General features: G+C 39.3%; 1 protein-coding gene across 10 annotated transcripts in view; it reads right to left on the bottom strand.

The window, feature by feature from the left end:
* The window catches only part of Cdk8 (cyclin dependent kinase 8), a 71,248-nt gene that overhangs the window by 37,386 nt on the left and 18,741 nt on the right, over positions 1-15,121 (bottom strand). For 7 of the 10 annotated variants that reach the window (XM_031338742.1, XM_031338737.1, XM_031338734.1 and 4 more), the window contains exon 2: positions 4,481-4,556. In XM_031338742.1, coding sequence (XP_031194602.1) covers positions 4,481-4,504 — 24 coding nt within the window. In that variant the 5' untranslated portion in view covers positions 4,505-4,556. Of the gene's footprint in view, positions 1-4,480; positions 4,557-4,636; positions 4,854-7,462; positions 7,630-9,366; positions 9,442-15,121 lie in introns of those variants that run through there. The other 3 variants (XM_031338739.1, XM_031338741.1, XM_031338740.1) reach the window with 3 other exon arrangements.

Raw genomic sequence — 15,121 nt, 5'->3', positions numbered from 1 at the left:
AAAAAAAAAAAAAAAAAAAAAAAAAAAAACCCTGTACTATAATAAAAAAATAAAGCATCACAAAACTTGTGGCATGAAAGTAAAGCACAGGTTACAGGGAATTATAATTGTAAATACTTGTAGTAGGAAAGAATAGATTCCAAGCCAATGAACCAAGGTTCCATTTAGTAAAATGGAGAAACACAAGCCCAAAGTAGAAGAAAAGAGGTAAGAGGAAGAGTGGTGGAAGCACACACTCAGGAGTCCACAGACAGCACTGGTAAGCAGCAGTTCTAGACTACTAAACTCAACAACTTAGCTAAAATGGGCAAATTACATGAAACATATCAAACAAAAGCATACTATCTAAAGAACCCTATTAAGGAAATACACTGGTGGGTGAATTCTGCTAAGTGCTTAAGGGAAAATATCAATTATGTACTAATATCAGAAAATACAAGATGAAAAATAAAGGTTTTACTTTATAAGTAAAGTTATAGGAATTTCAGATTCATAATATGACAGAAAGACAGATTTAAAAATCCTTAATGATGTATATACTAGTCAAACCCATCAATGTATAAGCAAAGCAAACACAAGCTGTATCAGGAAGGCAAGCAATAAATTCTAGGAAATTAATGCAATTTAGTAATTTGACCAAAGAAACAATATGCTCATGTAATATACATAAAAGAAAACATGTGATGAAACAGAAATGACAATGAGAAATTCTTCTGAAAACTTGTTTTAAAACTTTAAACTTTCTAGGCTAACTGATGGCAGCCATATAAAGTCCAGAGCTAACATCACTCCAAATATAAGCCACCTCTTCATCCCTCACCCACTGCTGTGCTAGCCTAGTCTGTGCTTCAGGACAGGAAAAGGAAAACCAAAGCATAAAGATGGAAGAAAGTAGACTAGAAAGCCTGAAGGAACCATTGAGAAAGGGCTCAGGATTACAATATAAAATATAATGAAGAAAAGTAATTCTATTTTAGAATATAGCACAAAAAAAATCCCCAAAAGTTGAAATTTAAAATAATTCTACTTCAATATGAAAAGTATGTTTCATGTTTTTAAAATTCATTCATGAAGGATAAAATTAATGAGATAATGTAGTCTTTACACTAATGTCTGTAAAAATAAAATATTGAAAAAAAATCTTGTAAAATAAAAAGTATGCCTTTCTATTAACTTCAAAGTTACAATATTATGATTATCAACTTTCTCAACTTATGAATTATTGATCTAAGTCATAGAAAGCACTCGTTAGAAATTAAAATTGACTAGCTAACCAAACAACCAGACAACCCCACACAATACCACAAAGGACCTTAAATAGCCCAAATAATCTCAGCAAGAGGTAAAGCTAGTAGCTTCCCCTGCATGACAGACACTGAGTCCGTAAGTCTGGTCTTAGTGGCAGACTAGAGAAGGTCAATGGTGCAGACACAGTCTAGAAACAAACAGACTTATGCTTACACAGTTCTTGAACCCATGAACTGATGAAGATTTCTTTACCCAAACAGAGAAAACAGCCATAAAAGAAAAAAGTTGTAAATGTATTACATTAAACTAAAAATCCCTGCCCAAGTTAAAATGTAGAATACCGTGATAGGTAGGTTAGACAAACACTGTAAAGGCTTGATCCAAAATCCAATCAATTTACAAAAGCATTTTGTAGCCATTTTAAGTTCATTAAGTTGTATAGATTTTGGATCTGGTTAATTCTAATGTAATTTTTTTTATTTAATTGTAAGTGTATTTTTAAAAAGTAATAAAAAATAATAAATTTTGCATGGCCATGAGATAGTTCAGTTATACAGTTAAGGTTATACAGTATAAGGTTAAAGGCACTTATTGCCAACCTGAATTTGATCCGTGGGTCCCACAGAGGAGGAGGAGAGAAGCCATTCCTACAAGCTGTCCTCTGACTGACCATGCTCATGCCATGGAACAAATAAATACAAGAACCACAAATGCCAAATCCAATGAAATTTCACATTTGGTTCCCTTGGAACCAAACCAGAGCAAAAAAAAGACCCAAAACGTTATCAGCACTCTAAAAGCTCCCCCTTTGTCCCTTCCAGTCACTTTGATCCCAGCAACAGTCATAAGTAGCCTGACTTCTAACATCACAAAGCAAGGTTTGATGAATTTCAGTTTAAGACTGACCTGTATATGTAGAATAGAATTTGATGAACCATCCCTGATGTATAAAAATCTTATCTCAGGAGTCAAGAGTGTGAAGGCTAGTTAACTGAAATGCATCTCACAGAAGCTTGGAGGCTTAGAGGCAGCTTTGGATCGAATGAATGAACACAATTAGGGAAACAAAGGGATGCAGATGCTTTACTGCTATCAGGTGAGTCTCCAAACCGCACATGATCCACTTGCTAACTGCCCCATGGTGAACTGGCAGGAGATCTGTTTTGGTCTCCCCCGTATTCCTCCACTATTCTATGTCCATTTCACCAGTCTTGTTCTCTCAGAGGTTCTCCGAACCACATCAGTATGAAGGTCACTTATGTGGACACTTGCCTCTGCCCTTGTGAGTCAAGGTTAGCTTACAGTGCCTCTGTTCTTCCACAGTTAGGCACTAGCTAGGCAAAGGCTTGGTTGGTGCCTGGAGTTTGTATATAGTTTCTGCCATTTCTAGGTCTCTTGTTGGCTTGCTGAGGTGTCCCAGAGATCGGTAGTCACTTGGGAGCCCCTCTGTGCTCCACAGTGATGTGGCCATCTGTATATTTTTGGAAAAAGCCCTTTTGGCTGGTCTACACCATCATCTACTGCCATTCACAGCAGCAGGACATTAGAGGGAAAGATTAACCAAACCTGAGAATGTTATTTAAAAAAGCATATACAATTAAAAGTTATTAGCATTTGCCCACAACCTTTGGACTTTGGATAAGCAATAAAGTCAAATTAAATAGTCTCAAATCAATTCCTGTGTTTACTAACAAAATTTCAATGTCTCATTTAAAATATTATGTTCATGACACTCAGATGTATTTCTTAAAATACATAATTGTGTACAAATTAAATTGTCATCTATGATAAAATACTATTCATGAATATATGTGTGAAGGTGTGTATGTGTGTGTTGTGTAAACTCAATCTAATGGATCAAGACCTATTGAGTGGATTCTTTCCAGTGCCAGGTGTGGCAGCCCATCCAAAATAATGCAGGCTATTGCCATTGCTCTGGGTTGCTGAAGAGAACTAAATGGCTGAGTCTTACGGCTGAAGACACACACCATGGAGGTGGTTCTTACGCATGTCTTCCATCTCTTGCCAACTCTCTACCCAATAAGCAAGCACTCTTTCCCTTTCCAAAAAATATGTCTAGCATACACAGTATGAGACACTAATTTGTACTGTTAAGATTCATGAGTCTCGCCAGGCAGTGGTGGCACATGCCTTTAATCCCAGCACTTGGGAGGCAGAGGCAGGCGGATTTCTGAGTTTGAGGCCAGCCTGGTCTACAGAGTGAGTTCCAGGACAGCCTGGGCTACACAGAGAAACCCTGTCTCTAAAAAACCAAAACAAAAAACCAAACCAAAACAAAAAACCAAACCAAAACAAAAGACTCATGAGTCTCTCTTACCAGTACTATAAAAATACTCAAACAGAGACCCAAATTTATGAATCTTCATTTTTCCTACTTTAATGTCCTGTCAACAAATGGCTGTCCTTTGAAGGCTCATTAGTGTGAATCTGATAAATGAATGTGATTATTTAAATTAATACTTCTAGGTTCTAGAAGTCACATTTACATATAGACAAGAAGACTAAAGGAGTACACAGGCAGAGACCGTGTACCCATGAAGGTCTGATTATAGAGTTAGGAAACATAGATTTGAATCACTTTTCTTTAGTTGTAAAGAAGTTGTAAAGGTCAGGACACTAGTGGGAGTTGGTCTCCTCATTTTAGCACACGGGTCTAGAGGCTGAACTCAGGCCGGGCCTTGGCAGCAGCACCTTTTCCTATAGAGCGATCTCAACAGCCCAGAGCCATAGCTTTATAAAACTCAAGTCAGTCTCAAGGACACAATGTTTAGTTTATGCATAATTACTAACAATGTATTAATGTGAGAATACTTCCTTTGGAGTAAGGAGATTCTAGTTACAATATGGAAAGCTGTGCTTCCAAAAGAAAAGTGAACAAACATCATGATAATCAAATAGAATCTCATTTTTTAACTGGCATAAATAAAGACACTAACTCCAGCCATATAGAACTGTTAAGTTTATATAATAGCTGATACTCATTAACAAGAATGAAATGACAACAGGAGCTCTTAGTGATATTTATTCCAAATAAAGAAATGTATACTCTGCAAGAACTTCAAGCCACCTTCACTTCTCCTTTTTGAAAAAATGCATTTTCTGGAAATACTTATTATTGGCTTTCAATTCATATGATGGCAAAAACAGCAGAGACCTACACAGTTGACCCTCCTACATCAGCTGATGTGGTAACGACAAGAGCTTCACTTACTGCTATCTCTCTGCATGCCGACATAGAAATTCCAGTTCCTTCTATTTGTTTTAAAGCGTAGTCTTTATCGTCCTTCCTGTAAAAACAAAGTTATTTTAATATACAGGTTACTCTATGTTTGCATGCACTTAATAGAGTACTATAAAAAATTGAAACCTTGTGTTTAATGCTGTTGTCAGACAGGAAAATTATCAAATGCAGGTCAGGGCAGTTATCCAGGGAGGGCAGTTAACCACCAGAATGTGCCCACCAATAGAATGTGCAGCCTTGTCCAAGACTCCAATTAGTTGTGGAGGACACAGCGTCAGACATCCTGCTCTAGACTCCTAAGGACAAATTTCCTTCTGAAATTAAGCTTGGTTTCTGTGCTAGCTAGTCTTATGTCAACTTGACACACAAACTAGAGTTATCTGAAAGAAGGGAACCTTAACTGAAAAAATGCCTCTATGAGACTAGGCTGTAAGGCATTTTCTTAATTAATGATTGATGGAGGAGAGTTCTATAAGAACCCATCACGGGTGGTCCTGGGTTCTGTAAGAAACCCTGAGCAAGCCATGGGAAGCAAGCCAGTAAAGCAGCATCCCTCTGCATCAGCTCCTGCCTCCAGGCCTCCAGGTTCCCGCCCTGTTTGAGTCCCCCCCACCCCCCACCCGACACCCCAGGACAGGATTTCTCTGTGTAGCCCTGGCTGTTCTGGAACTCACTCTGTAGACCAGGCTGGCCTTGAACTCAGAAATCCACCTGCCTCTGCCCCGCAAGTGCTGGGATTAAAGGCGTGTACCACCGCTGCCTGCCTCCTGTTTGAGTTCTTGTCCTGACTTCCTCATATGATGAACAGCAATATGAAGTGCAAGCCAAACAAACCCTTTTCTTCCCAACTTGCTTTCTGGTCATGGTGTTTTGTCGCAGCAATGGAAACCCTAACTAAGACAGTTTCTAAAACCAGTTTAGATGTCAATGCATCAGAGAAGTTCACATACATCATTAAAGTACAAAATGTTGTCATTTTAAAACAAAACAATACTCAAGTACCTTCCAGAGTCTTAGCACCTATTCCTAAGTTTTATGTATCAAGAACTGTGCTATAAAAACTGGAGAAATACCAGCGCTCTATGTCTTAAGTAACCAATCTGCCATAACACAACGGGAGTGCTACGACAGGTCAAGTATAAACCAGAGACGTAATTCAAGGGTTACTCTGACAAAACACCTAAGCAAAGACTTCTCAGAAGACTAGCTGGGGGAATGGCTCAGGGCTTGGGGACTTTGATACCCTTTATTTTCCTGGATACTACTGAGGATCCCGAAGAAGATCAAGAAACAGAATAGTTGAGGAATGCCACTTTGATGACTTTCATGACTTCTATTAAACTGATGACAGGCTCACAACATAACAGGAAATCCAGAGGGGAGTACAGTGAGGGGCTGGCTGACTCAACCCTTATAAAACCAGTTAAGGTCACTTAATGCTTCATTCTTTTAAGTTATTATTAAAACTCACATTGCTTTATTCTTTTCTTTTACAGCGTATTTATACCAAATCCTCAGGTAAACAAATTTCAATTATTCAACTATGACACTATTTCCCATAGGGAAACAGCTTTATGATAAAGGATTTTACAACATACTTCATAGTAAAAGTTCCACAGGTCTCATCATATAAGAAAGATATTAAGGATAACTGTACTTTTATACTAAGCCCTAGTGGTTTTTCAGGGTCTGAAATAAGTAAAGAAATAAAAATAAACACACGAAGAAGTCTACTAAACTCATTTATATGGGGGGGGGTGTAACTGATTAATGTTATATAATACATTCTGCTCTGTCCAAAGTAGAAAGAAGATTAACATCTCTGACTTGAACCCTCCAAAGACAAATAGTGTGGAAGGCATGGAAATACTAAACTCAAAAGACTTGCTCATTCGCCTTCTTAATATCTTATTCTAGCTTCATTGTGGGTACTGTGACAAATTCTATGACCAAAAGCAACTTAAGGAGAAGAAAAGGTTTATTTCAGCTTACAGGATGCAGCCCGTCACTTCAAAGGGCAGAAACTCAAGCAGGAATGTGAACCAGAAACCATGGAGAATTGCTGCTTGCTGGCTCACTCACCCACCCACTCACTCACTCAGAGGCTCATCCTTGGCTAGCTAGCTGTTGCTACTGCTGCTGCTGCTTTTTAAAAGATTTTTATGTATGTGTCTGTGTACGTAAGAATGTGCACACATACAAGTGCCCATGGAGGCCAGAAGAAGGCATCATAGTCCTGGAGTTGGAATTATGAGTTCCACTGAGTGCTGGGAACTGAACTCAGGTCCTCTGTAAGAGCAGCAGCGCTGGCATTCCCCTACACTGGAGCATAGAACCTTCACAGGGTCAAAGGCCTCTCCTCCCATTGATGACCGACTTGGCCATCCTCTGCTATACATATGCTGCTCTTTGGTTTGTGTTTTAGTCCCTGGGAGCTCTGAGGCTCCCAGATAGTTAAAGGGAACAGGGGTTTTAGTTTTTGTTTATTTTATTTTATTTTTATTTTTATTTTTGGAGGGGAACCTGGGGAAGGGGATATTGTAAATAAAGAAAACATCTAATTAAAAAAAAAATCTTAAAAAATGAGCAGCAGTGCTTTTATCTGCTGAGCCATGTCTCCAGACCTTAGCTAGCTTTCTCACAGAACCCAGGACCACCTGCTCAGGCTTCCAACATTATAATTCAGACAGCTTACTGCAGACACAGCTACACATCAATCTGATCTAGGCAATCCCTCAACTGAAACTCTCTTGCCTTTGGACTTACCTTTGAGACAGGATCTCACTTGGCAATCTTGGCTAGCCTGAGCTTGACTTATAGACTAGGCTGGCTTTAAATCACAGAAATCTACCTGCCTCTGTCACCTGAGATTCAAGGTATGTGCCACCATGTTCCACTATCTATACATTTTTAAAGTAAAAGGTTCACGAGAGATTAAAAAGATTTACTCACTGGTTTCAATAATGATCCACTGTAAGCAGTCAAATTATAAATAAATGCTAGTATAGCATTCTAAGTACAGCTAACCCTTGAACAGAGTTTGAGTTCTGCAGGTCGATTACTATACAATTTTCTTAATATTTACATGAGTGTGAAAAAGTTGCAAATGAACTATTAGCCTAGAAATAATACAAAAATTAAGAAAATGTTAGGTATGCCATGAATGCATAAAATATATGTAGATAGCAGTTGTTTACTACTATAAAATATGTACATATATTACAAAAATTTAAAGTTTATACATGTTCTGAACTAATTCTAAACTATGTGAGATCATTAAAAACTGAGGACTGTCCTCAGATGTAGTCTAGAACCGAAGCTCTATGTAGAAATCTAGAGACCTATCAGCTCTAATGACACTAGGATTATTCCTCACACATGCAAGCCCAACTCAACATACAGCTTTGTTCTCTAGATCCCAACTTTCTTATCTGTTAAAAAAGAATTAAACAATGTTTTAGAAATATATAATCCATAGCTGCCACATCTATATTAGTTAGTTCATGCACAGAAAACTTAAATATAAGAAATCAATTAAAAAAAAATAGGAAAAGCCCACAGGTAACCTGACAAATCTTGGACTTTCTAGGAAATCAAAGAGATTGAGAAAAGCTACAGATTTTGTGTGCAGCTTTTGAAAGGCCAAAATCCACACTCCTCTTATGAATAGCAATACTAAGTCAGTGCTGCACAAGGAAAGGCAAGTTTATTGAGGGTCCCACGGCAATGTTGACAACATCCTCAGATAGTGTTTAGAAGCTCCTGAAGCAGATAGAAGCTTTCTCATTACTTTCTGTGACGTAATTAAAGTCAAGAATACAGCATTCTACATGCAAGCAAAATCCAGACTGGAAACTACTCTCCTTTCCCCGAAACCACCAGCAGGGCCTCCTCTCTGGGAAATATCAGAGTAAGCCACTGATGGTCTTATTAGTCTAACAGCTATATACCTATACCATAGTCATCATAAACAGAGCAGGCAGCTGCTTGACAGAAATACTTGGAAAGATAGTAGGACAAACAGTATTCTGGATTAGCTAAAAAGATATAGGGGAAACTACTCACAATTCCTCATTTCACTACCCTCAAGAACTTATCAGAGTAATAATCTTTCATATTTTGTGATGTTATAAATTGAATAATGGAAGGAGCATCTACAGTGCAAAGCAAATCATTACTTTAAATGTTCCTCTAGGGCTGATGAGATGGCTCAGCGGGTAAGAGCACTGACTGCTCTTCTGAAGGTCCCGAGTTCGGATCCCAGCAACCACATGGTGGCTCACAACAATCTGTAATGAGATCTGATGCCCTCTTCTGGTGCATCTGAAGACAGCTATAGTGTACTCATACACATAAAAATAAATAAATAAGTAAATAAATAAATAAATCTTAAATGTTCTACTAGTGTTCCTCTAGTGACCTTTCCTTAAAATCTCCAAGGTCACCCATATTCAATAAGTAGATCATACCTAATTTGAATTGTTTATGGATATGTCTTTATTTAAATCAATCTGATTTCCTGAAACCAAAGGAAGCATGGGGTTAAAAGCACAACTCTCATTTCAAAGAGGCTGTTTATTCTGGAGCCCAACTCGTGACTGTGCCTGGTAACTCAGGCTTATGTTACCAACTCCAAATCAGTTCCATGAAGTTGTACATAACAAGATAAATTAAATCATAAATCAAGACACTTTTAAAATACATTGGTGCAAAGTGGGGGAAATCTATGCTATAGACACCTGATGCTGTCTGAAGACATTCTGAGGTTGGTAGGAGCCAGGGATCTGTGAAGTTATATACAGAGGTGGTCAATAAATGGCTGAGGCAAAGGCTAAAGGTAGCCTAAGATAACTTACTGCAACCTCTCCACATCACTGAAGTTTTCATCAAGTCAGAAGTTGTAGTTGCAGCTTCTTCTCTGCAACTTTGTCCTGAGGGGAAAAGATCCACAGATGACTGCAGATTTGTTAAGACCAAATCCAAACACCTGCTCAGAATTCTAGAAGCAAAAGTTTACAGGAAGACTGTACAGACAATGGAAGGGCGAGGAGGGACAGATGCAGGATCTCAGGGCTGTAAACAGACTGCATCTCTGCCTCTATATCCCTGCTATCCTGGAGACCCCACACAGAACACACTTTTGCTTATGTTTATGAGACAGGCCTTACTGTTTTTTCATGCTGTACTAGAACTCACTGTGGAGTACAGACTGGCCTCAACTCAATCCTCCTGCCCTAGACTACTAAGTACTGAGATTACAGGCTAATAAGCACCACCCCTGACCTGCACACATCATCCCAGCTTTACCCTCTCCTGAAGGCTGAAGGCTGCATGTATGTTCCTGATTATGTTTTTTGATGAGCTCTCCCTTGGGAACATGAGCAGTTTCTCAGGACACCTCTGTGCTGAGGTTTCCCTCAAGCACCCTCCATGTTTTCAGCAAATCCTGAAGCAGATCCATTCTCCTGGCTTCTACTCTAGTGAACCATCAGATGACAATGTCAGAAAATCGAAAAAGCGAACCCTCACTCTGTACCTTCCTACCCTGGCTCAGAGAAGACACAGAGCAATCTGAGGATGGATACACACACACACACACACACACACACACAGTACTTGTAACTAAGAGATAATGGTAGAGATTCACTGACCATCTGAAGCAAATGTAACTTCAAGTTTTTCAAAACCTATTTTTAATGATGGTTCTTTAACGATTTAACCTCCCTTTTAGCGTATCACCCACCAGAGATAGTGGGAAAGAAAAGATACAGAAGAAGTTGACCTGTTTAGAAAGGTTCTTTGGAGCAAACTATGCTATCTGGAAATCAGCAGTTCAGTTCACAGGTTAGCAGCGGCAGCTCAATCCACTCACAAACACTTCACGGATACACCAACAGTCCAGATCAGTAGAGTTGGGATAGCAGCACGAATCAGCAGCCTAGGCACAAGTCAGCAGGAGAGAACAGGAGGAATGCCACAAGTTCTCGGCTGTGCCTCTCAGGGAAGCAAAGATCATCAAAGATGCAACACCCACAAGCGTTGCACAGCAAGCTCTATAAGCAAGCCTAGCTCAGCCTCCGTCACTGTCTGTCCAGTCCAATTTATACCCTCCAAACATCATGTGTTCTCCACATGTCTTGCCTCAGCTGACATCACTCTGCCAATCACCCTGAGTCCACAGAAGCAACAAGAAACTACAGAGCACCACCAGAAGTTTTTGGGCATGTTTTTCTCTCTAGAGTCCTGACAAATGCAACTCAACTATGCAGTGTAAGGTGGACCAATACATGTATGTTGTTAGCAAAGAATCCATCATGTGTCCTTTCATGTGCTTACTTTAGCAGAGCATTCTCTGTCCTCTGTCTGCTTCAGTGAAACATTCCTTCACAAGTCTGCCTTAGTCCTTCACCTGTGTCTACTTCAGGAAAACATTCCCTAACGTGTTTATCCCAGCAAAACACCATCCAACTGACTTTCCAAAGAACCCTTAAGTTTCCACTTCAGGCAGAAGGTTGTCATTCTCCCGTAACAGGTGGGTATTAAAGAACTTAACCAAGTCCCCAAATACCCAAGCTTCTTTCCTAGGAACAGATCTTTTCCCATTTAAAATGAGAATTTAGCAGCTTCCTGCCTTGAATTTATCTAATTATAAAAATTTCCAGCTACTTATACATGAGATCCGACCTTTGTAAAAGTTTTGGCATTACTTCATGAGAATCATAAGTCTCACAACACTGAGACCAATAACTACCACCCATTTCTTCTGAGGCAGTCAGAATATACCCAACTAATGAGGCTTTTATTGGTTTGATTTCAAGGTCTTTTTAAAATTATATTTTTACTTATGTATATGTATGAGTATATGCCACATGAGTGCAGGTGTCAGCACCTAGACCAGAAAAAAGGTATCAGATGCCGTGGAGGTAGAGTTACAGGCAGTTGTAAGCTGACTGATGTGGATTCTGGAAACTGAATTCAGGTCCCCTGGAAGAACAGTAAACACTCTTAACCACTAAGGTATCTCTGAAGACTGGTTTAAAGGTCTCAAAAGCCAAGGTCATTCATACTGTACAATCTTTGTTGCTCACTGAAGAAAACTCACTCAGCAAGGAAACCTCCCTTATATAATATCCTATGACTTTATCTCTCCTGTGCTTCCATCCATGCTGAAACATGTCATGGGGAAGAAACATGACAGTTGGTTTTCACACCAACTTGCCACAAATCAGCATGCTGAGTAGAAGCTGACCTGACTGCTTGACTGATATAAAGACCTACCCTAGCACACATACAGAAGGACTATGACAGAAGAAAGAAAATTTGCCTTTTTCAAGCCTGGCCCTCCCTGTCATAAAGTTGATTTACCCTGTTGCTGCTGCCACTACCTTCACTGATTTCAGAATTAGCATTTCCAAGCTTCTGTTATTGACTAACAATATTGACTGTTATTGATTCATGGCTCACTAGGACACTTCTGGGGCTAAACTGGGACATGCCAGCTTTATGGCTTGAGCCAACTATTGGGTTGTCAGCATTCTCAGTGAGACACCCTTCCTAATGCTGAGGCCCTTTATTATCACAGCTCCTCATGTTGTGGTGACCTCAAACTATAAAATTATTTTCATTGTTATTTCATAACTGTACCTTTGCTACTTACCTGAATTATAATGTAAACACCTGTGTTTGCCAATGGTCTTAGGCACCTGTGAACAGGTCTTTGATGCTTTGCCCACCCACTCAAAGGTTGAGAACTGCTGCTCTAGAGAATGTTAATGCAGTTCAGGAGCTAAATTCAGTCCATGACCCATTAATATACTGTCCACAAGCTATGTAGGTTTTTATATTTATAAACAGCGGCTTAAAATATACCCACCTACTCACCCCCATCCCACAAAAGAGAGACTGCATGGGACCCATCAAATCTAAATGTTTACTCTCTGGCTTTCTTCAGGGAAAGTTTGTTGATCCCTGCTAGTCTTCTACTTCCTAAAAAGGGAGAAACTAGTGCTGATAAACTATGCCCTATATAGACACCAGAAACACTAGGAAATTCAGAGTTGGTTGGTGAGGGGTCATAATTTAAAAATTAAGTAAGAAAGCCAAGTCTATAGCTCCCTGGCAAAGCACTTGTCTAGGACAGACCAGAATCCCTCCCCTAGCATTACAAAACACAGCTTCTGGTGGTGATCTCAGGATGGGTTGTTTGTGGTACCAGTGGTTAAGGAGCTGAATTGGGAAATGTATTATATTAAAAGTTTATATTCTGGTATGGAGAGACTGATAAATGATTTCATCTATCAATATTACTAGGAAAGCTTTTTATTAAAACTGCTGAGCATGTGAAGGTCCTGCCTCATTTCTCACAGTATAATCCATGATTAAGATAATAAAGGTCACTCAGACAAAAATTCAAATGTCAAGGTTTTCCCCAAGACTAATACTTTCATATAATCATTTCCACCACCACTATCCTACTACCCTGTGTGTTTTTAGTGTGTCCTGGCTACTGTTTTCTTTATTCCTCTAATACACTAAAGTCTTTCATTGCTGGAAATCTACAGCTCAAAGAAAAAGTTGTAAAAAATAAAGATAAAAACCTACTAACCTACAGGCTGGGGATGTGGGGATACAAGAACAGAAGTAGAGAGTCTGGGCAGAACTGAGACTGGCCTATGTGACGTAGTTAGAGCTTGTCTAATCCAAAGAGGGGAGGAGGAGACGTCCTTAGCCAGTCTTGCACTCCCAGCCTGAAAGGTACTCCTATCCACTCACTTTGCAAAGCACCACCACCAATATTCAAGAAAAGTGGGAAGAACAGGGGGAATTCAGAGACTACTATCAGTAAAGACTGAAGAGGGAGGGCCTTGAAGCACTGCAGTCTAGAGCAAGACTTGCTGAGGCTTAGTCACACCCAACAGTCAGTCAGTACAGACCAGGGACTTTAGGAATGTTATCTTCAGTGATAGATCTGACGATAAAGCAAGAAGGCCTGGCCAAATACTGTCTATCAAGGAGCATGCTGTTAGGCTAATGTCTGTTATCACCAGTATTACTTTGTTTTGTGTTGTGCAGTAAAATACTGGAGCCTGGAGAACTTGATGAGCAAAGTTTTGCTTTAGCACACAGTTCCTAAGGATCATAGTTTATTTAGTTCATACTTCTGAGCTTCAAGGGTTTACATCTGGTCATGTCTTCTGGCCAGCAGTCTTTGAGACAATACAGAACATTATAGGAAAGAAGCATTAGTTGTCTTTGTGTTCTAATCTCTTTCCCTTGTTTGACAAAGCCATCCATATTCCTATGGTAGTGATTTAGTCCAAAGGTCCCAGTTTTTAAACATACTCAGGTGAGTTTCCACCTTTTTATAACCTTACAAAATTCACCACCAGGACCTTGGGGATGATTTTGAAGCATTCACAGGCCACAGAGCACACACTTTCCTTTTGGGAGTTACCCAGCTGCTTTTGTAATGAACCCATTTTCCAGGGAGCCAAACCCAACTGTAAAGTGTTTTTATAAATGACAATCTCTGTTGGTTTCTGTTTTATAAATGACACTCTCTGTTGGTTAAAGATGATTCTTATCTTCATCAAGGCAGCATTTACGGCTCCTTTGTGAGAGATAGCTCTGTAACTTAATTCACAAAAACAGACTGAGGACTCTAGAGGTGAGTTCTTACTCTTACTGTACATAGCTCCTACTACTCTACACTTCCCTGCTGTGATGGTCTGGTACCTCAAAATAAACAAACACTGCTTCCCTTAAGATGTTTTTGCCAATGTCTTTTATTAAAGCAACAGGAAAGTAACTAACACAATGTATTTATGCTCCCTATACATACTTATGTTTTTATATTATGTATGATACCAATGTGGATTATAAGTATACATATAAATTTAAATTGTTAAAGTAGCCCAAATGACTTAAAGAACACAGTAGAACTGGGGGTTTTAAGGGGAAAGTCCTGAAGTCCATCTGAGAATAAAGAGACAGAGACTTTGGATTTAACTTAAAACTGGGACTAAAGGAGAGAGAGAGACATACTATTAAGCAGACTTAGCCAAAGTGTGGTCTCTTTTTTATCATTTTCTGAGTTCGGTTTCACAAGATGGTCCAAGTAAGTCCCCATAGCCCGAGGGAACTGGCTCCCTAGGAAAGGAGCATTCCTGTAAGGAGTAACCTCTGTCCTCATGGATAAATGCAAGTAGACATATTAACAAATAAAGGAATAAATGTAAAATAGAATATATTACAGGTCTGGGGTCATCAGTGTTCGAAGGCAAAACACAGAAAACTACAGATTTGGCAGAACTTCTTGTATTTATTCTGTATTTATAGGCCAAACTGGTTCAAGATATAATGATGGTTCCTGACATTTTATAATAAAACTTTGAGTTGATAGAACCACACAAGTCACTCCAACACACATAACATAAAACAGAAAATGTAATTTTAAGAAAATTTAACCCATACTTCAAAGATTTGAAGAATGGTTGGGAAGTGTTCTGGGCATCCTGCTGGCTATAAAATATTTATCTTAAAAATATTTGTTGAGCCGGGCGGTGGTGGTGCACGCCTTTAGTCCCAGCACTTGGGAGGCAGAGGCAGGTA

Source organism: Mastomys coucha, unplaced genomic scaffold, assembly GCF_008632895.1.
Source record: "Mastomys coucha isolate ucsf_1 unplaced genomic scaffold, UCSF_Mcou_1 pScaffold22, whole genome shotgun sequence".
NCBI classification, from domain to species: domain Eukaryota; kingdom Metazoa; phylum Chordata; class Mammalia; order Rodentia; family Muridae; genus Mastomys; species Mastomys coucha.
This window is presented reverse-complemented; position numbering and strand designations above follow the sequence as displayed.